The following is a 23,634-nucleotide window of genomic DNA, read 5'->3' as shown; positions in this document are numbered from 1 at the left end:
GGGGGGGGGGGGGGTTGTTGCCCAATTACACCAAGAAGACCTCCCACTCCCCCCCAAAGGGCTATAGTAACAATAGGTATCCTTTTCCCCTCCCTTGCCTTAGTTTTGGATTTTGGGGAGCAAGTTAGTGCAAGCTAAGGGTGGTGGCAACCATATCTAAACACCCACTCCCACTAAATCAATGTTAATCCTCTCTCTACAGTCAGTCCCCCCCCTAGTAGTGGTTGATTGGGCAAAGGATCATTTCAACCAACATGATGAGCTGACATTATTGGATTATTAATAATAGCCATGTTGTTGTCTAGTTGGACTGGAATTAGTGGGACAAGTAGATTCTTGTCAAAGTCATTTTCACCAAAGACAATGTCTATACTAAGCATTGTCTCTTTAGTGGTGGGATCCTATAGTTTATAAACTTTCTGACTATGCTCATTGTCATGAGCATATCCTACAAAATATGAGTTTTGACTTTTTGGATCAAGTTTTTTGTAAAGGATATATGCATAACCTGAGACTTAGAGATGATAGACATTACGTTTTATGTCAGTTCAAGTTTCTTTAGGAGTTTTTCCTTTGAGTGTGACCATGAGTAGTTAAGTTGGAATATGCATGGCTATTGCAATTGTCTCCTGCTAAAATTCTTTGTCAAACTTGCTCCTGTATAGAAGTCTTCCCAATCTTCATCTTGACTATGGCCTTGTATAGCTTAAAAGCCTCCACCACCTCAGCATAGAAAAAAAATGCATGCTTTTTCAACTGAAATCATCAATCAATGTCATAATATATCTTGCACCAAAATGATTGAGCACCTCTATTAGTCCACAAAGGTCCAATGGATCAACTCTAGGATGATCATAGTGTAGACAAAGCAAAGTTCTTATGATGGTGTTTCCCCAACACGCATGATTCGCAAAAAGCATAAATGAAGCTAATATTTAGATCAAGTCTGATTACCATCTTCTTTAGAAGGATATCTTGGAGAGATTTATAGTTGGCATGACCAAGATGACAATGCCAAATATAGGCACTGCTCTCTAAATTTTCAGTCTCAATGTTTGTGGTAATATAGCCGAAAGGGGATATTTCATATAAGTTTTCCCATGCAATAAAGTTTGTGTTTGCCCCATCATGTAAAAGCTTTGCTTGTCCATAAAAGTGACACCATTGTCATTGAAAACAACAACGCTGCTAACCTTTTATTCCAAGGTTTGTTACAACATCTGTAGCATTTGGGCAATTGCAAGCCCAATGCCCAAATTCCTAGCACAACTTGCAATGGTCTTGACTAATGTGTGTTTCTTGTCTGCTGCAAAGAGTCCTACCAGCATGCCCTCCATGCTGGTGTAGGGTGGAGGCCGCTCCACCACCATATGAGATGCATTTTCCTTGCCCACAATGGCCTCCACTGTCATGTCCACAGCCTCCATGGCTGCCACCAACAGCCTCCAACCTCCTCACAAACATGGTGCAAGGCACCTTATAACTTTGGAACCTCTCTTTATTCAGCAGGGAAGTGTTCACCAACTTTGTTACTATTTCATCAAGTGAAAGGTTTGGCTCCCACATCAATGCCTTGGCAACGTCATCCCAGTCTCTCAAAAGTGACTTGGAGAGCTTCACCTTCTGCACGGAGTCAAAAACCTTATGGTCCTTGCCTTGAGAAGCTAAATCTGCATATAGCCCAGAGAGTCCACCTACTGTTGCATATCTTCACCATCCTAAAAAGTGCAAGCCTCTAAGACTGAATGGATCTTCATCAATTCTATATCAAACTTCTTGCAGCCCGCACCCTAATTGTCCATATTAAAGGACCTTTTGGCTCCTGGCGAATATTCGTACCATTTATAGGGCAGAAGAATATACTGTGCATGTAGTCATTCAGATTTTAGGGTTCTTGGTGGGCAGCAGCGTGATGATCACGGGGCCTGATGGGGGAGAACACGGTGAGATTCAGCGCCGTCAGCGACATGCTGGAGCGCATTTCCAAGAGCAAGAAGCTGCCGGTGAAGCGCAAGACCTTCCGCACCTTTCTGGATCACTTCTACACCGATCGCGAGTATTTCAGCGTGATGCGCCTAGTTCTTCCGGAGCTGGACAGGGAGCGCGGCAACTACGGCCTCAAGGAATCGGTGCTGGCCAAGTGCCTCGCCGACGCGCTGGGCCTGGCCAAGGGATCCAGCGACGCCGACAAGCTCGTCAACTGGCGCAAGGGTGGGTCGAGCGTCGGGAAGAATGCCGGTAACTTTGCGCTGGTCGCCGCCGAGATCGTGGGCAGCCGCCAGAGCCACACCTCGGGCGGCCTCACCGTCAAGCGCGTGAACGAGCTCCTGGATCAGCTGGCCGAGGTGAAGAGCCGCGAGGAGAAATCCAAGGTCCTGGCGGAGTTCATCAACAAGACCAATCCCGTGGAGATGAAGTGGCTGGTGATGATCATCCTCAAGGATCTCAAGCTGGGCATCAGCGAGAAGACCGTCTTCAAGGAGTTCCACCCCGACGCCGACGAGGTGTACAACAAGACGTGCGATCTCAAGCTGGTTTGCGAGAAGCTGGTGGATCCCAAGGTGCGATTCAAGCGCCAGGACATCGAGGTTGGCAAGGCGGTGAGGCCGCAGCTCGCGTCCCGGGTGAAGAACGCCGAGGATGCGTGGAAGAGGATGAGGGGGAAGAGGGTGATCGCCGAGTGTAAGTTCGATGGTGATCGCTGCCAGGTCCATAAGGATGGGAACGAGGTCCACTTTTTCTCCAGGAGCTCCATCGATCACGTCGAGTTTGCCGCGGCCATGAGCAGCGTTATCTGCGAGAACGTCAAGGCGTCGAAGTGTATCCTCGACGGGGAGATGGTGGTGTGGAACCGAGTGACGAACAAGTTTGCGGAGTTTGGGACAATTCATGCGGTGGCCAAGAATGCCAAGGATGGCGTCCAGAGCGACGAGCAGCTTTGCTACATCGTCTTCGACATTCTCTACCTGGACGATTGCAGCGTGATTCACCAGCCGCTCTGCGAGCGACAGAAGCTGCTCGAGCAGAAGGTGACGACTGTCCCTGGCCGGTTCGAGCTGCTTCAGCCGGATCGGAGGAACTGCGGCGGCCAGCTCTGGTCGATCACTCCACAGTCCGCTGCCGACGTCGAGAAGTTCTTCCTGATGACCGTGGATAACAGGGAGGAGGGAATCGTCGTCAAGGACTTTGATTCCAAGTGGGAGCCTGGGGACAGGAGTGGAAAGTGGATGAAGCTCAAGCCCGACTACGTGAAGGAGAGCGAGATGGATGTGCTGATCATTGGTGGCTACTATGGATCGGGACGGCGGGGTGGTGATGTGGCTCAGTTTCTTCTCGGCATTGCCGAGCGTCCAGCGAGCGGGTATCCGACCAAGTTCCACTCGTTTTGCAAGGTTGGCACGGGGCTCAGCGATGAAGAGTGCCGAGTTTTGGTTGACAAACTAAGGCCGTATTTCAGAAAATATGACAAGAACACCAAGCCTCCGAGTTACTACGTGGTGACTAACAACGCCAAGGAGCGCCCGGACGTGTGGATCGAGCAGCCGGACAAGTCTGTGCTCCTGGAGGTGAAGAGCGATATCCGAAAGATCAAGTCGGAGGTGTTTGCCTCGCCTTACAGCCTCCGCTTTCCAAGAGTTACCAGGGTCCGGTACGACAAGCCTTGGAACGAGTGCTTGGATATCCAGGAGCTTGTGAGGATGGTGGCGGAGGACACAGGTGCTGGTGTAAATGGAGATGGTGATGGCGGCCGGAAGAAGAAACAGGAGAGGTCTCCCAAGAAGAAAGCTCCAAAGCTTCCTTTGCTGGCGCCTCATATGCAGCAAACAGACGTTTCCGGCGTGAAGAAGGTGTCCGACATGCTCAGCGGCCTGGTCTTCTTCCTGGTGAATTTCAAGCTCGAGGACAAGGAGAGGTTCCACAAGCTGGTGGCCGAGTATGGAGGGAAGTTCTCGATGAACTTGAATGGCGACGTAACTCACGTCCTTGCCGAGAGTCCGAAGGGCCTTCTGTACGAGACCGCAACCAAGCGAGGGGACGTGATCCATTCCTCGTGGTTTATGGACTCGATTGCTGCGAAGGAGCTCCTTCCGCTCAGGCCCAAGTACATGCTTCACCTCTCGTACAAAACGAGGGAGACTCTCAAGGACACTTTGGACGAGTTTGGAGATCACTACTTTGTGGAAGTGGACGAGGCAGACATGAAGCAGCTGTTTGGACGCATGCGAGTCGAGGAGCTCTCAGTGAACGATAAAGACGTGGACGAGCACAGGGGCAGCCTTGGCGACAGGAAGAACATCTTTGAAGGCTGCTCGTTCTACTTTTACTATCCTCGCGAGGCGGCAGTAGCAGATGAAGCGATGATTGCTGGAGTCGTTCTCAGGAGGCTGGAAGTGGAAGTGGAATTGCGCAAGGGTGCTGTGAAGCCGTCTCTTGCTAGAGCGACTCATATGATCGTGTTCTGGGACAGCGAAAGGGATCACAGTGAAGCCGGTCTCTCTTTCTCGGAGAACAAGCTGGTTTCAAGCAAGAAGCTGAGAGTCTTGAGTCACAGATGGTTGGAGGAGGCGCTGAGGAGGGATAGTGTTCCTCCGGAGGACGATTACGACGTGAGGCAGGCTTTGGGATCTCGGCTGGTGGAAGAGTCTCCTCCACGACAAGAAGAACCAGAGCTTTCGAAAGAAAACTCGGAGCATGAAGCCGGAGATGAAGAGCAGGATGAGGAGAGGGTGAGTGTTTTTGATACTCTAGTTTTGGAAGAGATGGACGGGCTGGAGAACGAAGAACTCCCACCGAAGAAGAAGCGGCACTTGCAAGAGATGGCTACCCCGACTCTGGCGAAGACGCTCACTTTGCCAACTACATCATCGAGTTTGGACTTGTGGCCTACCGCGCAAGAAGCTGGAGCAAATCCGACACTGGTGACCTCGGAGACTTTGAAGCTTCCAAGTTTTGAGCCACAGAAGTTGGCAGCTTGCTCGGAGACTTTGAAGCTTCCAAGTCTTGAGCCACGGAAGTTAGCAGCTTGCTCGGAGACATTGAAACTTCCCGAAACTCCTCCAGCGACAGTGATCACCGAGACTGTGAAGCTTCCGAGCTTTGAGCCGGACAAGGCGTTTGACAACTTGCTGGCGGATTTTGCGTTCCTTCCCTCGATCACAAGAGAAGCTCCTGCGAAAGGATTTGCAGCTCCACAGCAAAACAAGCCACGGATAGTTCAAGAGGAAGTAGCGAAGGAAGACACAGCGATGAAGAAGAGCAAAGCAAGCTACAAAATAGAAGTTCCTGTGGAAGGATTTGCTGGAGGATTTGCTGCTCCACAGCGAAACGAGCCAGGGACGTTTCAAGAGAATGGCAGCTCCTCTCGGGAAGAAATAGCGATGCCCATGCCCGCCAAGAAGAAGAACAAAACAAGCCTCAAGGATGTGGTTCGCAACTTACTGTAAATTATCATGTGTTTAATTAATCCTGATTATGTAACTGGTTTAGTATAACAACGGATTTAATTTGGATAATGCGGGAGAATCTTATCCAACGGCTCGTGGCTACGCCACGTGGCATTTTAAAACTTTTCCTTGGTGTCTACGTCACTTCTAGCAGTGCTAGTGCTACTGTTTGGTGGATTGACCTCAAGCGATCGGCGCGGAGGATCCTCTTTGGGTTTGGGTATGATGCTAGGAGTTCGCTAGATCAGACCGAGAGCTAGTTTAATTGGAGGAATTGGATACAGGGCTTTGGATCGATCGACTTGCAGGATCGGTAATGGCGACGGCGCATGAGAGACGTGTGGGAGTGGCCATGGATTTCTCCGAGGGCAGCAAGGCCGCGCTGAAATGGACAGTGGAGAATGTGGTGCGCGGGGGCGACTACTTGATACTCTTCATGGTGGTGAAGACTGAGCTCGAAGGGAAGTCGCAGCTCTGGGAGCAAGGCGGATCACGTAAGCCCGCGATTTCTCATTCTTCTTCTTTTCTTTCTAAAGTGATCGCTGTGGCTTGTGATAGCTCTGATCCCCCTGTGCGATCTGGGCGAAGGGCAGATCTTGAAAGGCTATGGCGTCACTCCAGACGCGGAAGTCGTGACGCTTCTGGAGCAAGTCGCGCGAGAGAAAAATGCACGTACACATCTCCTCGATCGATCGATCGATTCATATATGTGTGGGTTTTGCTAATGCTTTGCACTGTCGCTCTGCCAGATCGTGGTGGTGGGAAAGGTCTACTATGGTGATCCTCGCGAGAAACTTTGCGATGCTGCCACTGATTTCCCGCTGAGTTGCATGGTCGTGGGAAGCCGCGGCCTCGGCCCTCTCAAACGGTAAGAGACCATCTCCTATCCTGGAAGATCATAGATCACAGATCACAGACACGCTACGTGAGAGAGAAAGAGTGATCATATCTATCCATGACCGACGGGTTTGTGATTGTTTCTTGGATCAGTGCAATCCTGGGGAGCGTCAGCAACTACGTGGTGAACACCGCCCAGTGCCCAGTTACGGTGGTGAAGCACTAGATCAAGACCATTGTTATAGAACGCGTTCTCGATCGTTAAATCGTTAAACGCAGTGCCGTATATGGCGTATTTCTTTGAAGATTCTCTTCGCAGATTTAAGGCAAGAAGATCTTTGCCCTACGACCCCCATGATTACATTGAAGCATGTCACCTCCTCCAGCAAAGAAGGTAAGTTTGTATTGTTTCCATCGTCTGCTCGCAAGCAATGAACGAAAGTTAACGCATTGGATGATCGCCAGAAGAAGAGCGGGGGGAGGAAGAAGATCCCAATCAAGTTCATCACAGACCCCGAGGCGAGGAAGAGCTGCTTCAAGAAACGCGTCGGGGGCCTGTTCAAAAAGGCGTGGGAGATCAATCTCCTGGCCAACCCCGTGGTGGAGCTTTTAGTCTACCACGAGGAGACGAAGAAGTTCTACCGCTTTGTCAGCACTGACGGGGAGCCCGACTTGAAGCTCTTGCCGGCGTCCATGGCGAGGGTGATCAAGCAGCATCGCGAGGAGATGAATAATGCAAACGCGTCTGGAGAGGATCGAGGCTCGCCTGATCCAAGCTCGCCCTCGACAGATACTAGCGCTTTGGAATCGAGCTCGAGCCAAGGAGCGGGCAACGACGAGGAGTGCGATGATGATGATGATGAGGAGGAGGAGGAGTGTGAGGATTGGCAGCAACTGTTTATGGAAGAAGAGAATTTGCAATTCCAGGGTGGTGGTGTCTTGCAACCTCAAGGACAAGAACAAGACCATGAGTTTGGGAGCAATAACACGCAAGTTGATCCAATGCATCACATCAAACTGGAGTCCGGAGATATCCAAAACCTTGACAACGTTGTCCTGGATGGATTCGACGTGAATGAGTGGCTTCTGGAGGGCCCAAGTCAGTGAAAGCATCAGGACTCTTCTTCTGTCTCATGTTTTAAGTACATGTTTTAAGCTACGGCGATAGACTTTCAAAGGCAGACTAGCCAACGTGGTGCTATTCACGTCGTGCGATCTCCCGAGCAAGAATCCTGTGCTTCTTGTTGGGTGGCCCGTAGATTTCAAAGCTCCGGGAACGAATAAAGAATGCCTCCCACGCGCCTCACGCGATCCATCAGTTGAAAAACACTGGAGATCACAGCTTACCAGCAGTAGATCATGTCGCTGGAGCTCGCGGAGGCCAGGAATGGCCGCTGCTCGAGCAGCCACCAAGATGGAGTAGCAGCGGCCGCGGAGGAGCACACGAATAAGAGTAAGAAGAACTCCCTGTGGAGCAGCTTGAAGCGGAAGAGCCGCCTCTACTGGCTCATGCTCGCGCTCTCCGGCGTCGTCACCGTCGTCAGCACTGTCTCCGCCTTCCTCATCGGCCGCTTCTACTTCACGCAGGGAGGCTCCCGGCGATGGCTGTCCGCCTGGATCCAAGTCGCCGGCTGGCCGCTAAGCGCCTCCATGCTCTTCCTCCAGAAAACCAAGAGCCTGCGTGAGACCCTCTCCATCTCCCGCAAGCTCGCCTCCGCCTACGTCGTGCTGGGAGCCATCAACGGCGGAGTTTGCCTCCTCTACGCCTGGGGGATCTCCTACTTGCCAGCGTCCACGAGCTCCATCCTCATCTCCACGCAGCTCGTGTTTACCAGCCTCTTCGCGCTGGTGATTGTCCGCAAGCCACTCTCGCCCTTCATGTGGAACGCCGTGGTGCTCATGACGTGCAGCACCGTGCTCGTCGGCCTCCACTCCAGCTCGGACAAGCCCCCCGGCCTGACGCACTCGCAGTACATCCTCGGCTTCGTCATGACGCTGGCGGCGGCGGTGCTCTTCGGCCTCCTCATCCCGCTGTTCGAGCTCGTCACCAAGAACTTGATGGCCTCGTCCAGCTCGGCGGTGGCGGAGCTCATGACCTTCGTCAACATCGTCGCCACCGTGGTGCTGTCCATCGGGATGGCCATCAACGGGGACTTCTCGCGGATCTCGGCCGAGTCGCGGGTGTTTAAGAGCGGCCGTGTCTCGTACTTCATGACTTTGTTCTGGAGCGCGGTGCTCTACCAGGTGCAGTATCTGTCCGTGACCGGCGTCGCGATGCTGGCCTCGTCGCTTCTCTCTGGGATCTTGATCACGGCCTCGACGCCGCTGGTTTCAATCTTTGCCTTCTTCTTCTTCCACGACAACTTGGGAGGGGTGAAGATCATGGCGCTGGTTCTCTCCGTCTGGGGGTTCATCTCGTACGCCTATGGAGGATACCTGGATGAGAAATCAAAGGCTCCAATCGCCGAGGATAAAAGTAACGACAGAGAGGAAGTGTGAACATAGCTTCTTTTGACCGATGATAAGAGAATGATTTGTTTTTATTTTTTTGCTTTCGTTCTTTCTGCGTGTCTACCTGCAATGGCCAAAGTCAGACTTCTAGTTGAAGACAGCAAGAACATCACATCGGACTTTCAAGTCTGATGTGAAGTCTTCTGGAAAGAATGCACCAACTTATAGTTTTCCGGAAAGAATGGACCAACTTACAAGGTTACGAGGCTTGCTGGGCAGTTTTTACGTTAGATGATTTCTCGACATCGGCCGCAGAGTCCTTCTCCGCGGCCACGGCGGCCGATTCTGCCGCGGAATGGTAGCCCCTGCTCTCCAGTTCTTTCAGGAACAGCTCAGTCTGGCGCTCATCGATCCGGTATGGAGTGTGAGCGGCAGAAGGGAAGCGACCGCTCAAGACCTCGTCACGGTAATCTGCGAGACCTTGCTGTATAACATCTCCCACTTTTGCGTATTGCTTGCAGAATTTCGGGGTCATCTTGAACGAGCAAAGAAAACTTTGAGCAGAGAAGAAAAAGATTAAAAAACAGTATTACCTTTCTGTGGTGAGGATGCTGCATCATTCCCAACAAGTCGTGATAAACTAGAACCTGCAATGGAAAAAAAAGCGTTTCTTCCTTTGTAAGTTTCCGAGCGACGAACGTTAAGTTTCTTATAAACCTGGCCACTGCAGAAAGGCCCAGCTCCAATGCCGATGGTTGGTATCTGCAAGGACGAAGTGATGGCAGCAGCCACTGGCGATGGTATACACTCGAGAACCGTAGCAAAACATCCGGCAGCTTCCAAGTGCAAAGCTCTCTCCAGCACCTGGATGTTTTACGAATCGCTGCTAGCAAAACAAAGAGAGAAAACGTTGAATACCTGGACCGCATCAGAGGAACTCCGTCCTTGAGGCCGGAATCCGCCAAGAACACTGATCGACTGTGGAGTAAGGCCGACATGTCCCATGACTGCAATGCCGGCCTCGCAAATGGCCTTGGCTGCAGCTACTCGAGAAACGCTACCACCTTCCAGCTTGATCGCGTCCATCCCTCCCTCCTTGAGCATTCTTACGGCATTCTCGACAGCCTAAGAGAACTAAACCAAGTCTAGAAAAAGAAGAAACTTAGAGACCTGGTCGGAGCTTAGCTCGTAGCTCCCAAAAGGAAGATCCCCAACGAGAAAAGCTCTATTTGCTCCTCGCTGCACAGCTTTACAATGCGTGAGCATGTCGCTCATGGTCACGGGCAGCGTGGTATCGTAGCCATGGACAACCATCCCTGCGCAAATTGGAGATACCATTTTTTCTCCCATCGATCACAAGAAAGAAGAAAAGCTTACCGGCAGAATCCCCAACTAGGCAGATATCGATGCCAGCCTGATCGACATGGACGGCGCCAGGGTAATCGTAGGCCGTGACCATGGTGATCGGCTCCTTGGCGGCATACTTGGATTGCAAATGCCGCAGCGTGACCCTTGCTGATAGAGATTGCGGCTTGGGGCCGCCGTAGACGCGATCATCGGGCGTGTGTGCGAAGCCACGCCGCAAAGATCGAGCGCAAGCTCCAGCTATCCTCTTCCGGATCATCCTAAACCCTAAATCTTATTGGGCTAGGCAAGTACACATTGACTTTTATTGACTTTTACTTTTATGCCTTTACACTTTGAAAAAGTGTATGAGCAAGGAGTTCACTTCCTCGGGCGAGTCTTCCTCCACGAAATGGCCGCCAGGAAGAACAGCAACGTCGACGAGGTTGGGGACGTCTCGCTTCATTCCACCGCCGGTCACGTACTCCTCCAGCCCCGGGAACTTGCGCACGTAGTCGTCTTTGCCAATGATGTAGAGGCAGCGGCTCGTCACCGGCATGTTGATCCAGGGCGCCATGAGCTCGAACTTCCTGCGCCAAAAATCGATCAAACTCGATCCAGAAAATGCAAAGAATTCTTACCTCCTGTTATCGCGATACGTGAAGCAGAGCGGGCACTCGAAGCCGGACTTCTCGTAGAGCTCGGACTGGACTTTGATGAAATCCTCGGTGAGCCAGCTCGGGATGGCGTCCGAGGTAGTGACCAAGTCCATGATCTCCTCGTCGGGCCCGGCGATCTGGAGCTCGGACCGGCAAAAGAGCGTGTAGATGTTCTTGAGCACGGTGGCCGTGTCGAATCGAGCGAAGTCTTTCTCGGCTCGCCCAGGTACCTGGAAAGAATGATGTAGAGCTGTGAGCTCAAAGTTGGAGCAGTGATTCACGGACTTACACCAAAACGATTCACGTAGAATCCTTCTTCCGGGGGGACTCCAAATCCTCCTAAGGGAATTCCAAGCGAAGCATAAGCTCTCACGAGATCCGGCCTCATGCGACACAAGTTCCATCCGGTGAAAGCTCCAACGTCATGACCCACTACGAACACCTGCGATGGAGAGAGGATTTAGAAAACTAGAAAGGACGGGGTAAAGGAGAACGTACTGGATCTCCTCCAAGAGCATAGATGAGACCCACAATGTCTCCCACCAGATCCACAGGCGTGAGCTTGAAGTTGCCGGATGAATCCCTGGGACACTCGGTGAGACCATAGCCTCGCAAGTCTGGAGCAACGGCGTGGAATCCAGCGTCCGCCAGCGCCTTGAGTTGGAACCTCCATGTATACCACGTCTCGGGGAAGCCATGGAGCAGCACCACAGTCGGCCCTCCTGATCGATCATGTTCGCAAAATCATCTTTTGCTTCTTCGTTTCTTTGATTGCCTTACCTGACCCCATCTCCGCGATATGCATCTTGATGCCATTTGTGTCAATCACGCGGTGCGTTGCTCCTTCCGCCATAGCCGTGAAAGAATGCAAGAACTGTTTGCTCTAAGATTCCACTTTAAGTCCAAGACAAAATCGTTTTTTTTCATTGCCACAAAGTCAAAAGGTTAAAACGAATCTTCATGCTCAAGGTTCTCGTCAGGGAGTTGAGCACTCGTTTCAAGTTTTTACTGTGTTAGTTACGTTTGGTTCATTTCCATAGAAGGAAATTTGAGCCGCTCCTCATATTTCTCGCTCTTTTCTTTTGCCTTGCGGTATTTGCGAGCAATCTCCTCTGGAGCATCATAAAAAATTCCAGCTCATGTCGACGAGACTCACAATGCTTCCCACAGATAAACTCCTTGAGACCAAAGCCGATGTTTTGAGTTGGAACCTTATACCACGTTAAAAGCAATTCTTTTTTCCTTCCTTTTGTGCTCTGTGATATTGGTGTCGATCTTGCTCCTTCCGCCATGGCCGTCAAGAACAAGAACTCTTTGCTCTAAGATTCCACTGCAGAAAATTCTTGTTTTCACTGCCAAAACAAACAAAACGAAACTCTTTAGCTGGTAACTGTGTTACTGGTTCGCTGGGGATGTAGAAGAGGCCACAGTTGAGCCGGGACGCCGGCTGCCCGTCCAGCCTTTTCTTCCAAAAACTCGCGGCTACGCCATGCCTGAAGCGCATCAGCGGGGCTCCAGTTGGTCACTCGACGGCCGACGAGAACCTTGAGCATGGCATCGAAGTAGCGTTTGGCTTCGGTTCCCAGTGGTCGACTCGCAGAGGTGCTGGGCATTTCATAGCCCTGCTGCAGGCTGCATGAACAAGAGTTCGAGCATGAGAGACGAGCTAAAGAAAACTTTCTTACGTGTAGAAGAAGAAGCGGCCGACTGGATGGAGGCCGTCCGGCACCTTCATGCCCTCCAGAGCCATCTTCTTTTTCCACATCGCGAACTGGAACAGTACTTCTTCTTGAGTAGCGCTTGGAGTGAACTTCTTGGGATTGACAGGAGCTGCCTTCTCTGGAAAACCTGTTCACGGAGAAAATGCCAATTGGGAAAAGCAATGGCACAACTTACATTTCAAGCTCTTCGAAACAATCCTTTGGTGTCGGACCTGCACGAAGCCGTCTATCTCTAGAACTCCGTAGTACCACCGGTTCTTATCTTCGGCCTGGAAATCTCCACAAGTTAGAGCCACATTTATGAAGCAGAAGAACATACCATGATGTAAACCGGCCGCCGGTAATCTTTCGAGAGTGCTGCCGTCTCGCGGAGCTCATCTATGGCATACATCGCAGGCTGGAACAGATCCTTGATCCCAGCCTTGGTCTTCCATTCCTTGACGAACTTCAGCTGCTGGCCACGCACGGTCTGGACGCTCTTGAACACATGCAGCAGCACGACGGAAGAAGAAGCGAGAGTCGCACACTGTGCAACGTCCTCCTCTTCATCCTCTGACGACAACTCCGGATCCGGATCGACGAGGAGCTCCTCGTTGTTTGCGTACTTGATTGCAAAGCCTTGCTTTCTATCGGGCTCTTTCTTGCTGTATATGGCAGCTTTCTCCGGCCCGGGTCTCGTAAAACGGCCGAGGTTGCGCGTCATCCTGTCGAGAATGGGTGCCTCGGAAGGGTCCTCGCCTTGAAAGGTAGTGGAGTAGAGCACGTCCGAGGTAACAAGGTCGCTAATGCACCTCAGGGTTTCGTCACGCATCTCGGTTACGCAAAACCTGCGAGAAGGTTTGAAGTATCCAACAGCGAATAAAGAGCACGGACCGATCGTAAATGGGCATTGTCCTGCAAAACGAGACCAAGCCAAAGCGCTGCCAGAACTCTTGCTCCTTGATTTCGCATGGTGTTTTGGCAAACAGCTCGTCACTCTTATCCTTTCCCTGGAGCTGGTTGACAAGGGCTTCCAGCTACAGAGATACGAGAGCTTCATGAGAAATCTGACTGACTATCCCACACAAATTACCTCCTTGTCGGACAAGTTCGTGATTTGCTGGAGAAACCTTTGGCGCTTGCTCGGCCTTCCTTCGTAATCCTCGTAATCTTCATCAGATGACATATTTGACAAGTTGACCTAGGGTTGCCCTTTTTATGACCTAGGGTTTTTTTCATTTAAATAGTAATTTATATATTTAACTCGTATATAAAACATTTCTAAAATATTAATTCTAAAATGAACTATATTTATTTCTTTGGAACCAGGTTTATATTTTCAAAGACTAAATTTTTTGGTCGGGTCAATCCCAGTTGGATGAGTATAACTGGAAAAATTGGGAGTTTCCAAACTCTATTCTTCCAAGCTATGGCTCTAAGATTCTTCCAAGGTTCCATCCTTTACTTTTATGAGCTTCTTAAACTAAGCTGATGCTGGGGAAGTTACTGGGTAAATCCAGGATGTTGGAAGAAGAAGAAATCCTTGTCCAGAAATATGCCAAGTGCGGCAAGGTTGACGAGGCTCTTGAGATTTTTTCACAGGCTTGCGGATCCCAGTGTTGCGACATGGAACCTACTGGGCGCTGGGTATGCACAGGTCGGGCAACTCAAGAAATCTAGGCAAATCTTCGAAGAAACACCGAGGCGCGATGTAATCTCGTGGACTGTTATGGCGTCTGGGTTTGCCATAAACGGTCACATTGACGCTGCCAGGCTCACATTCGATCTGATGCCCGCGAGAAGCACAGTTTCATGGAACTCAATGATCAAAATCTATGCCGACGATGGGCAATTGAAAGAGGCAAATTGGCTTTTCGATCACATGCCACATCCAAACACAGTTTCGTGGACATCTCTCATGTCCGCAAATGCCCAAAAGGGGCATTATTTGCAAACGAGGACTCTGTTTGACCGCATGCCACAGCGCGACATGGTGACGTGGACGATGATGGTCACGGCGTACGGGAAAGCGGGGTGCGTTGACCAGTCCGCGTCAGCGTTTGACAGGATGAGCTGGCGAGACATGGTAACGTGGAATGCCATGCTACACGTCTATGCCGCGAATGGGTGTCTTGACAGGGCCGTTGCTACATTTGGCCAGTTACCGCAGCGCAGCGTCATTGCTTTAAACGCAATTATCCACGCTTTCTTCGAATCTGGAAGAATTGAGCAAGCAAAGTCTATGTTTGATCAGATGAGCCACCGAAACAACATCACTTGGAACACCTTGTCTCAATCATATGCCCAAAGAGGAGATATGCACACTACAGCTGCTATACTTTCAAAGATGCCCCAACAGGACGTTGTGACATGGACTGCAATGATCCACCACCTTGCAGAGTCCGATCGTCTCGACCAAGCGCGAGAAATGTTCGATCGAATAACAAATCCAGACGCAGTGGCCTGGAACGCAATGCTTTCAGCATATACCCAGTCAGGGCATCCGCTAGAGTGCCTCAATCTCTTCCGGGAGATGGCGTTGCGAGGCACGGCCGTTCCCACAGACTACACATTCTCGATCGCCCTCGACGCCTGCGCGACGCTGTCCGCCCTCGCCGACGGGAGAATCATCCACGCTCTCCTCCCGAGCTCGAGCCTCGCCTCAGTGGTGGTGAGGACGGCGCTCGTCAACATGTACAGCAAGTGTGGGAAGCTGGACGAGGCGAGAGCGGTGTTCGACGGCGTCGAGGAGCAAGACCTTGCGAGCTGGAACGCCATGGTCGGGGCATACGCGAGGAACGGGCATGCGCTCGAGTCTCTGGCGCTCTTCCAGTCCATGGAGCTCTGCGGTATGCCGCCGGACGAGACGAGCTTCATGAGCGTCCTGGGGGCGTGCAGCCACGCCGGGCTGGTGAGGAGGGCCTACGGCTACTTCGCGGCCATGCCGCGCGACTATGGCGTCACGCCGGACGTGGAGCACTACCGGGCGGTGCTGGACGTGCTGGGGCGGTCGGGGAGGCTTGGGGAGGCCGAGGATCTCATCGCGAGCATGCCGTTTTGGCCGGATGGGCTGTCGTGGACGACGCTGCTGGGCGCTTGCAAGGGGCACGGGGACGTCGAGCGCGCGGAGAGGGTGGCAAGGAATGCGCTCGCGCTTGTTCCGGAGCATCCCCTGGCTTATGTGCTCCTCTCTAACATCCAAAAGGCTGGTGCCGAGTTCCAGGACGATCTGGAAGAGGATTCATAGTGCCATGGTATAGCTGATGGGAATTTTCGACGCACATTCTTTAGAGACAATTATCGCTAGATTGGCAGATCCCAAGCAAACCATGAGGATGCCACAGTGTCCATCAGGCAATGGCGATGCTTTACTCTTTGAAGAAGCGTATGAGCAGGGAGTTCACTTCCTCAGGCGAGTCGTCGCCATTGGAGCTGATACATTATAAAAATTAACCCTTTGGGCGATCATTTTTCTAAAGATCACGTCTAAGTAAACCTCAACAATGAAAAACACAATTTATATTTGTAAAAAAAACTTTTAGTAGTATCGTTTGGCACCCATAAAAATGCAATGTAAGGCTCCAGATTTTGGCAGTGATTACTATTACCTTTAAATTTCATTGTGAATTTTAATTGACTTGCAACTGCGTGTGAAACGCAAGCGAAAACAGTCAATCTCACCACACAAAATTCCAGCATGGAAAGTGAAGTGCCATGTCACTCGTAGCCCGGCCTATCACAGCGCCTTATCTTCCACCCCCTTATCTCTCCCCTGCAATCCAAACAGCTTACCTTATAGAAACAGCGTCCACTTTCTCGCTATCTTTCCTTCGCTGGAAGCTCTACCAAAGGGGGCGATGGCGGCCACTTCTTTCCTGGGATCTCCAGCTCTACTCAAGCCACAAACCACTTCCCAGGCCAGCACTGCGGCTCCTCTCAAGACCAACTTGGCGATCAAGGCAGCTCAAGGCAAAGACGAGAAGAGAAGCAGGAGAAACATCGTCGGGATTGCAGCAGCTGCGTTGCTCGTTGGAGGATTGCTGTCCGGCGAGCAAGCCAAGGCCGGGCTTGTGGAAGATCTTCTCGCAAAGTCTGCTGCTAATAAGGTATGTCGCGTCGAGGCTGCTTGTATAGATCTTACTCGCGAGAGATATCTGGCTGCAGGAGCTAAATGATAAGAAGCGATTGACAACGAGTGGAGCGAACCTGGCCCGTGCCTACACAGTCGAGTTCAATACTTGCAGGTTCCCATACAACTTCACCGGCTGCCAAGATCTCGCGAAGAAACAGGTACGGTAGTAGCGAGCTTGAGCACAGCCTTGAATATGCTGCGGCTTTTTTTCTTCTTCCAGGATGTCAAGTTCTTGAGCGACGATCTGAAGCTCGAGTGCGAAGGCAAAGATAAGTACAAGTGCGGCTCCAATGTATTCTGGAAGTGGGGGAAGTAAACGCATGAAATGGAAATCTTACGAAAAGTTGATCCAGTCTTGTTGATTGTTCAAAAACGGAGAAAACAAATCGACCATTGCTGTGAAGTATAGATTGTGATCCTGTATAAAAAAAGAACGAAAAAAGAAAACGAGTAAATGAGTATGAGATTAAAATGATTCTTATGTACTTCCGTATTACGTCTATATACAAATTGACTACACCGCTTCCGCGTTTCCCGTCGCAGGGATGGTTTTGGAACAAACGTTTCCCCTGCACAAGGGGCACACCCTGCATTAAGTAAGAACAAAAGAGTTAGAATAAGACAAGCAAGAAAAGGTCCTCTCTCATTTATTTACCTATGAACTTCTTTGAGCCACTTGTCGACACAGGCCTGGTGGTACTCATGTTGACACGGCAGAACCCGGATCTGATCCCCTTCCTCATATTCCACCAAGCATATGTGACACCTGAAGCGCACGGCGATCTGTGTGTTATTCGACGCGCAAAACTTTATCCTCAAGGACTTACTGTGCAGCTTCCTCGGCCTTTTTGTAAGAACGAACCGGGATCGAATTCACTACTGTATCTGGAGCAGGAAGCAATGCCAAAGGCATACTCGCAGACTGCGACAGTGCTACTGATTGCCTGTGGATCTCGTCAAGCACCTGAAGCAGTAACAAAAATCTCAGCTTGAAATCAAACGAAAACAAAAGGCAACAAAATGGACGAATGAAAGAATGCTACGAACCTCGAATAGTGCTTCCGCAAGCATGATAATGCGTGAGATGCTTGCTCTCGTGCTAGAGTCTTCACTGGCTTGAGTTTCACAGGAACAGTGGCCATTAAACTGCCCAGCGGCAGGACAGCTTCTTTCGTGGCCATGAGAAATTTGGAGACCCCCGCTAAGTCGTTGCAGCGCCCAAACCTGGAAGACGAACACCAAGAACAATAGAAAGAAGTTAAAATCTTACGTGAGAAAAACGAAAGCATGAGAAAAAATAGAAAGAGAGAGCTTTTCTTACATGTGAACGAACGTGTCGTCTTCGTTCTTCCCAGTCCATGGCTCTGTCACCTTCCGTGTGCTCGGCATCGGACGAGCTCCTCCAGTGTTGAAAGTTCCAGCGGCTGGTGGAGGAGCCATTGTCATCGATCTCCTCGATCGCCACAATGGTGATAGGAGCGGTGCTGCGTCGGTGCGATGCCGCCCTCGTCAAGGCGTCCCAGAACCTCCTCCCACTGTTGCGTCGCGACTCTCGCCCGGAGTGATCCACGGCACGCACGAGATCGACGGGGATCTCGTCGAAAAACTGGTTGGAATCACGAGCAAGTTGCTGTGGAGTTCGCTGCCTGGTAGTAGCTTCGCTGGAAGGAGGAGGATTTTCCACGGCGAGCGGAGAAGAAGAAGAGGACGATGACGACGACGACGATGACCCAGTAGCCTGTTCTTCATCGCCTGACCTGTCCAACTTATCGAGTTCTTCGTCACTGTCCAGCCCATCCTCTTTGTCCTCGTCAAAAGACGACGCGATTGATCTCGCGGCTGACGAGCTCTGGGGATTCTCGACCTCGACAATCACCGATTCACGAGCCTCCCGGCCTCTCTCGGAGCACGAGCATCCGGGGGGACGATCCGTGGACTCCATGCTGCTAGATCCCCTGGAAATTTCGATCTGTATCTGATCCCTACCCCGCGATCCACCATCCCTAGGAAGAGAGGAGCCCTCATCGAGCCGAAATATCGCAGCGCCATCGCTCCCGGACGAAATTCCTGTCTGCCGGCCGCGAGACACCCTTCCCTGCGAGGCAAGACACCAAGAAAATCACTCCCCGGGCACCAAGAGAACGATTTTGCGGCACGCGATCGAATCAAGAAGAGAGAATGGAGGAGCAGCAAAGGAATCATCCAAGAAAGAATCAAAGGAGGAAGAAAAGAAGATCACTAGACCTCGGATTGGTTGCGGCAAGCATCAGATGCATGGCCTCGCTCCCTTCTGCTGGAGCGCAGCCTAGAAGCATCAAGATTTCTGCTACTACTGGATCCCATACCTCGACTATAACACCGACCTCGAGCTGGAGCTAGGGCGCCCTAGAGATCCAAGAGAAATCACCGCCTCTCCCTATCTGCCTCACAGATTATCAGGAAATCCCCCGGCGCAGCCACATTCCAATCAGTCGCCCCGACCACAACAAGACGACGCCGACGGCGAGGAGGAACAAGCTCGAGACATCATAGCCACGGGCAACCGGGCAGGCTAACACGGTGCGTGTGGCCATTATTGGTGGTGGCCCGGCAACGGGCAGCGGGCAGCAAACGCCATGTGAATCCAATATTCTTTTGACTTTAGTGGCCCCCGATTAAATCTTTTCCTTTTCGCGGATAAGCACGATTCTTAGCACCCCGGACGTCCCGGGTTCGAATCCCAGCCCTCTTTCAATCTATCGAGAACAAAATTTTCAGCTCTTTCGCTCGGAAAAACAATGCCATCCTTGTACAAATTTTTTGGTTTGTCAGTAAAAGAAACAAAGACAAGATCTTTCCCCCTCGAAGAACAAAGAACAGCTATATACTCAAACTTTTTTCTCGCCGCGTTGTTGTGGTTGGATCATCCATCACTCTCGCTCTCTCTCTCAAATCTCTTCTTTCATATCTTACACCAGTCGGTCAGATCAGATCGCTAGCAGCAGCAAAACGCAAATTTTGAGGAGCAAAATCAGAAAACCCGTGTCAAATCCTTTCACCCTTCCCTGTGTTGTGTGTGTGTTCTTCCTTTTTTCCTCTTTCCTTCCAAGTTCCAGCTCGCTTTCCTATAGAGAAATTTTTTCCCTCTCATCAGCGCTTGTGAGGCCGCTCTCTCGTGTCAACAATCTCCTCCTCGTCCTCCTCGGTTCCTCTACTTCGCTTCTTCCGCGAGGATCCTGTCGCCGCTACTGTCGTGGCTACTGCTGCCGCGGTTGTTATTGTTGTGGTGGTGGTCGCGGTTGCTGTCGCGGGGGTGTCGTCCGTGGTGGGAGTCTCCTCCTCGTCGAATTCCTCGTCTTCCTCCTCGTCTCCTTCACCCGGCTCGAAGTCGCTCGCGCCCTCGTCTTCCTCTTGTTGCATTATCGGTTGCACGAGATAGTCCGTTCCATAGTCTTCCTCGACCTGGAATCGAAACACGAAACCCATCAGAGGAATGAAGGAAACGAAAAAAAAAAACCAAGTTTTGCAAGCTGCTATCCGAGACCGAGTGAGATCCACAAGCCCATGCAGCAAAACCCAAAGCAAACAATGGAAAAATAAGATTTTTACCTCTTCTTCCTCTTCCTCCTCCTCGTCCTCCTCTTCGTCGTCGTCATCGTCCTCGCCAATCTCCCCGTTCTCATCCTCCTCCTGGATCTCTACATCGCCCTCAGCGGCAGCCATCGGCGGAGCCGCCACTCCTCCTCCTCCTCCCACCCCTCCCGGCGCTTGCTCCAGGAGCTCCTCCTCGTCCTCGCCATCTTCATCCTCCTCCTCCTCCGCCGCCAGCTCCTCATCACTGTCATGAACATCGTGAACCTCGACCACGTTGTCTCCATCTTCGTCCTCCTCGTCCTCCACTTCCTCGTAGTCGGACCCATTCTCCTCGTCCTGCCCGCCACTGGCAGTAGCAACGGCGGCGGCACCGCCGCCGCCAACACCACCAGCAACCCCGCCCGAAGCGCCACCGGCGGAGGCAGCCAACTCCTGGAAGCTTTCCTCTTCCTCTTCCTCGTCGAGCTCTTCATTCTCGCCGCCATCTTCTTCGTCTTCCTCTTCCTCGCCATCCTTAGAAGAGGAGAGATTCGGTGGCCTTTGCCCGTTTGCATGCTTTTGGTGGCCGCCGAGATCCTCCTCGTCTACGCCCTCGCTGTTAGCATCCTCCCCATCCTCCTCCTCGGACTCCTCCTCCTCGGACTCGGGCCTCTCGTTGTTGTCCGCGTCCACCTTGTCGAGATACTTGAGCGTCTTGATCATCCCAAACACCTGGGCCCTGTAATTGGGGACTTTGGTCACCGGGCACTCGTAGAGATCGAGCGAGACGAGCCTCAGCCGGGTGAGCGGCGACAGATCCTCGAGGCTGTGAATCTTGTTGTTGGACAGGTCGAGATCCCGGAGCGAGTGGAGCCCCGCCTCGACCAGATGATCCAGGCCACCAGCAATGCGATTGTCGCTGAGCGAGAGCTGCTCCAGGCGCGCGAGGCGCGGGAAATCGGCCAGCGTCGAGATGCCCGTGTTGGCGATGGAGAGCGTGGTAAGCTGGATGAGCTGCTCGAGGAGAGACCTGGGTGGGAGGCGGCCCTGCGAGCACTTAACGCAGCCGTCGAGCATGAGCGCCTGTGCTGTGGATGGATCCTCGCCGCCCAGCGCCGTCTCCACGGCGCGCTGCCATGCCTCGTCCATCCACAAACCCTAGAAAATCTCACACCGAGAGGCGCTCTCTCCTCTTCCTCTCTCCTTCCAATCCCTGCGCACGATTTCTAGCCCTAGCCTAGAGCGCCAGGACTCTCGATTCTCCTCTCCCTCTCCTCCACGGCCCCTCCTCCCTTCTTTTCTTGGCAGCAAAGAAAGGAAAGAATGCGCCCGCTAGCAAGAACGTTCTTTGGAGCGATCGCCAGGGCCGCAGCGGTGATCGCCCGAGATCGCCCAAGAACGCCCGCCCCAGCCCTAGCTAATCGGCCGGGAAGTTTTCCCGGCGGGTCTGACCGACACGTGGCGGGCGCGGCAGGGGAGCCGTTGGATCTGTGCGTGCCGGGGGATATTCCTTGCGCACGAGGAAGATGCTTGCTAGTTTATTATAGGTAGGTCTAACGAAAGCTTTAGATTTGTCTGAGAGAGGGGAAAAAATTTTAGCAGCAGGCAGACAATGCCAGAGATTTTTTTTGGAGCCCCTGGATCGAACGACCGAGTTGGATCGAGCAGCGCAAAAATTCGAGGAGGGAATGAAAGCTCTTACCTCTCTCGAAAGAAGAAATGGAAGGTTCGTCTAGGTGATCACGACCGTGATCTCCCCCTTGTCCAGAGCATCGTAGAACTCGTTCACCTGGCGGCGATAGTTTACGTGCCACATTTTCCACACAGCGCCCACTGGAAAAAAACAACCGGAAAATCGAAAATCAATCGAGAAACGAGAAATCGATAAGCTAAGATCGAGAAAATCGGTGAGCTGAGCTAGAGATGAAACGCTTACCCATCAATCCCAGGCCGAGCCCGATGCAAATCTCCCGAGTGACAAAGGCGGGGTCGTCAGCCCTCCGCCCGATCACTTGCTTGACGCCGTGAGAGACTTTGCGCGAGCCGGTCTCCACAGCCTTCTTCACAGCAGCTCCGGCGGCCATTCTTCTTCCTTCTTCCTTTCCTCACACCCTAAGCGAAAGAAGAATGAATCACTGTTAATATAAAACGATGCGATTAATGATAAATTAAGCAGATGTTTACCATAACCACGCGTTCATCGTCGCTTATCAATGGAGCAAGAGGAATGGTGGCTCCTAGAAATCAGGGGAGTATAAAAATCGAACGAGAGAGACAATAATGGACAGACCTTGAATTTGGCATGGCATGCTTGAGTTCGATCCATTTATCTCTGAAAGAAGAGCTTTTTTTTTTTAAGATCATAACATTTCTAGCATTTCTAGCTAAACTTTCGAAGGTAGAGGTACCTGGAAATTTTTCTTCGAAGCCATCTCCCAAGCTCTCAAGAAGAAGAACTTCTCTCCAGCTCCAAGAGAAATGCTGAAAGACAGCCAAAACCCCTGCCGATAAGATCGATCGCAGCGAAACAAGATCTCTCGCAACCTCTTCTCTCTGAGAAATGCTGAAAGAGAGCGAAAACCCCTGCCGATACGATCGCTCGCAGCGAAACAAGATCTCTCGCTTGTGAATCTTCCATACCTTCATCGGAGCCATGAAAGAAATCCCAGCGCCGCGCGCGAGATCGACGCGCCCGCTGATGCCGCGCGAGCGTCGCGCACGAACAAACGAAACAATCGCAGCTCGACCTAAAGAAAGCACCGCCACGCGTGGATTTGAAAATCCATGCAAAGAAGGTAAGGTAAAAACTCTCTTTATTTACTCGTGGTGAATCCTCCAGGAAAATCACTCTAGCGGTAGCATCACTTCGTTTGTTCTTAGAAATCCGGGCGTCCATGGCGGATTGTATCGCGCGAGGATGTAATCGCCTGCGATCTTATAGCCCGCCGCTGCCAGATTCTTGCGCAAGAGCTCCACCTTGTTCTTCACCAGATCATCACCGGCGACGCCAGTGAATCCCAGGACCCCGAACTTCTGCTGTGGAAGAGGAATCACGCGCACTCGCTCGTCCACCGGGCGAGGAATCGACTCCATCGTCAGCCCAGACGGCAGCACGAATTGCATCGTCACGCGGCCATCGCTCTTGCTCTCGATCACCGGCGCATTCGCAATCGCGTCTCCACTCGACGATTGCTTCGTGATCACTGGCGCCGTCATGGCGATCTTCTGCGCGGGCTCGTTCTTGGGCTTGCCCAGCGCGCCGATGTAATCAGCCAGGATCGAGAAGCCGCCATCGCGGCCGCTCCTCATCTCCGCCGGATCGTAGCTCACCTCCGCGACGATGCGCGGCGCGTAGTCTCTCACCTCGAATCCATTCTCCTTCGTGACAAGCTCGTACTTTGGTGTCTCCACGCTGATCTTCCCCAGCACCATCCCCATTCTCTTTTGCCCTCTCTAGCTCTAGAGAAGTTCCTTGCCGCCATAGCTATAAAGCTCTCTTCAAGTGGCTGGGATTG

General features: G+C 51.9%; 11 protein-coding genes across 11 annotated transcripts; 5 read left to right on the top strand and 6 right to left on the bottom strand.

Annotated features, from left to right (window-relative positions):
* The first annotated feature begins 1,889 nt into the window (after positions 1-1,889).
* LOC9656363 (DNA ligase 4) lies at positions 1,890-5,478 on the top strand. The gene has a single exon (XM_002973950.2). It carries the CDS (start codon positions 1,929-1,931, stop codon positions 5,442-5,444), a length of 3,516 nt encoding a protein of 1,171 aa, XP_002973996.1. The 5' UTR covers positions 1,890-1,928; the 3' UTR covers positions 5,445-5,478.
* A 91-nt stretch (positions 5,479-5,569) lies between these two features.
* LOC9656362 (universal stress protein PHOS32) lies at positions 5,570-6,586 on the top strand. The gene is made up of 5 exons (XM_002973949.2): positions 5,570-5,664; positions 5,729-5,938; positions 6,003-6,112; positions 6,194-6,312; positions 6,435-6,586. Exons 2-5 carry the CDS (start codon positions 5,761-5,763, stop codon positions 6,505-6,507), a joined length of 480 nt encoding a protein of 159 aa, XP_002973995.1. The 5' UTR covers positions 5,570-5,664; positions 5,729-5,760; the 3' UTR covers positions 6,508-6,586.
* Positions 6,587-7,610: 1,024 nt separating this feature from the next.
* On the top strand, positions 7,611-8,824 carry LOC9643008 (probable purine permease 5). Its single transcript, XM_002973947.2, has one exon. It carries the CDS (start codon positions 7,641-7,643, stop codon positions 8,778-8,780), a length of 1,140 nt encoding a protein of 379 aa, XP_002973993.2. The 5' UTR covers positions 7,611-7,640; the 3' UTR covers positions 8,781-8,824.
* Positions 8,804-10,374, bottom strand: LOC9643007 (3-methyl-2-oxobutanoate hydroxymethyltransferase 1, mitochondrial). The gene is made up of 7 exons (XM_002973766.2): positions 10,110-10,374; positions 9,903-10,048; positions 9,651-9,857; positions 9,450-9,596; positions 9,326-9,379; positions 8,988-9,267; positions 8,804-8,856 (listed from the first exon to the last, which is right to left on the bottom strand). The coding sequence occupies exons 1-6, from the start codon at positions 10,354-10,356 to the stop codon at positions 8,992-8,994; spliced, it is 1,077 nt and encodes a 358-aa protein (XP_002973812.1). The 5' UTR covers positions 10,357-10,374; the 3' UTR covers positions 8,804-8,856; positions 8,988-8,991.
* A 6-nt stretch (positions 10,375-10,380) lies between these two features.
* LOC9643006 (epoxide hydrolase A) lies at positions 10,381-11,634 on the bottom strand. The gene is made up of 5 exons (XM_002973765.2): positions 11,516-11,634; positions 11,234-11,457; positions 11,025-11,177; positions 10,718-10,965; positions 10,381-10,666 (listed from the first exon to the last, which is right to left on the bottom strand). Exons 1-5 carry the CDS (start codon positions 11,586-11,588, stop codon positions 10,426-10,428), a joined length of 939 nt encoding a protein of 312 aa, XP_002973811.1. The 5' UTR covers positions 11,589-11,634; the 3' UTR covers positions 10,381-10,425.
* A 2,356-nt stretch (positions 11,635-13,990) lies between these two features.
* Positions 13,991-15,682, top strand: LOC112347683 (pentatricopeptide repeat-containing protein At4g02750-like). The gene has a single exon (XM_024679002.1). The coding sequence runs from the start codon at positions 13,991-13,993 to the stop codon at positions 15,680-15,682; it is 1,692 nt and encodes a 563-aa protein (XP_024534770.1).
* Positions 15,683-16,041: 359 nt separating this feature from the next.
* On the top strand, positions 16,042-17,091 carry LOC9642873 (photosystem I reaction center subunit N, chloroplastic). Its single transcript, XM_002973946.2, has 3 exons — positions 16,042-16,541; positions 16,600-16,725; positions 16,788-17,091. The coding sequence occupies exons 1-3, from the start codon at positions 16,293-16,295 to the stop codon at positions 16,881-16,883; spliced, it is 471 nt and encodes a 156-aa protein (XP_002973992.2). The 5' UTR covers positions 16,042-16,292; the 3' UTR covers positions 16,884-17,091.
* On the bottom strand, positions 17,007-19,163 carry LOC9642872 (uncharacterized protein DDB_G0271670). The gene is made up of 6 exons (XM_002973763.2): positions 18,812-19,163; positions 17,889-18,662; positions 17,615-17,791; positions 17,395-17,531; positions 17,223-17,333; positions 17,007-17,154 (listed from the first exon to the last, which is right to left on the bottom strand). The coding sequence occupies exons 1-6, from the start codon at positions 18,908-18,910 to the stop codon at positions 17,082-17,084; spliced, it is 1,371 nt and encodes a 456-aa protein (XP_002973809.2). The 5' UTR covers positions 18,911-19,163; the 3' UTR covers positions 17,007-17,081.
* Positions 19,164-19,353: 190 nt separating this feature from the next.
* On the bottom strand, positions 19,354-21,520 carry LOC9642871 (acidic leucine-rich nuclear phosphoprotein 32-related protein). Its single transcript, XM_002973762.2, has 2 exons — positions 20,156-21,520; positions 19,354-20,008 (listed from the first exon to the last, which is right to left on the bottom strand). Exons 1-2 carry the CDS (start codon positions 21,266-21,268, stop codon positions 19,697-19,699), a joined length of 1,425 nt encoding a protein of 474 aa, XP_002973808.1. The 5' UTR covers positions 21,269-21,520; the 3' UTR covers positions 19,354-19,696.
* Positions 21,521-21,665: 145 nt separating this feature from the next.
* On the bottom strand, positions 21,666-22,242 carry LOC112347598 (cytochrome c oxidase subunit 5C-like). Its single transcript, XM_024678697.1, has 3 exons — positions 22,056-22,242; positions 21,822-21,952; positions 21,666-21,756 (listed from the first exon to the last, which is right to left on the bottom strand). Exons 1-2 carry the CDS (start codon positions 22,201-22,203, stop codon positions 21,852-21,854), a joined length of 249 nt encoding a protein of 82 aa, XP_024534465.1. The 5' UTR covers positions 22,204-22,242; the 3' UTR covers positions 21,666-21,756; positions 21,822-21,851.
* Positions 22,243-22,915: 673 nt separating this feature from the next.
* Positions 22,916-23,594, bottom strand: LOC9656359 (heme-binding-like protein At3g10130, chloroplastic). The gene has a single exon (XM_002973761.2). It carries the CDS (start codon positions 23,555-23,557, stop codon positions 22,964-22,966), a length of 594 nt encoding a protein of 197 aa, XP_002973807.1. The 5' UTR covers positions 23,558-23,594; the 3' UTR covers positions 22,916-22,963.
* Between the last annotated feature and the right edge of the window lie 40 nt (positions 23,595-23,634).

The sequence above is a fragment of the Selaginella moellendorffii genome, unplaced genomic scaffold, assembly GCF_000143415.4.
Source record: "Selaginella moellendorffii unplaced genomic scaffold, v1.0 SELMOscaffold_23, whole genome shotgun sequence".
Lineage (NCBI taxonomy): Eukaryota > Viridiplantae > Streptophyta > Lycopodiopsida > Selaginellales > Selaginellaceae > Selaginella > Selaginella moellendorffii.
This window is presented reverse-complemented; position numbering and strand designations above follow the sequence as displayed.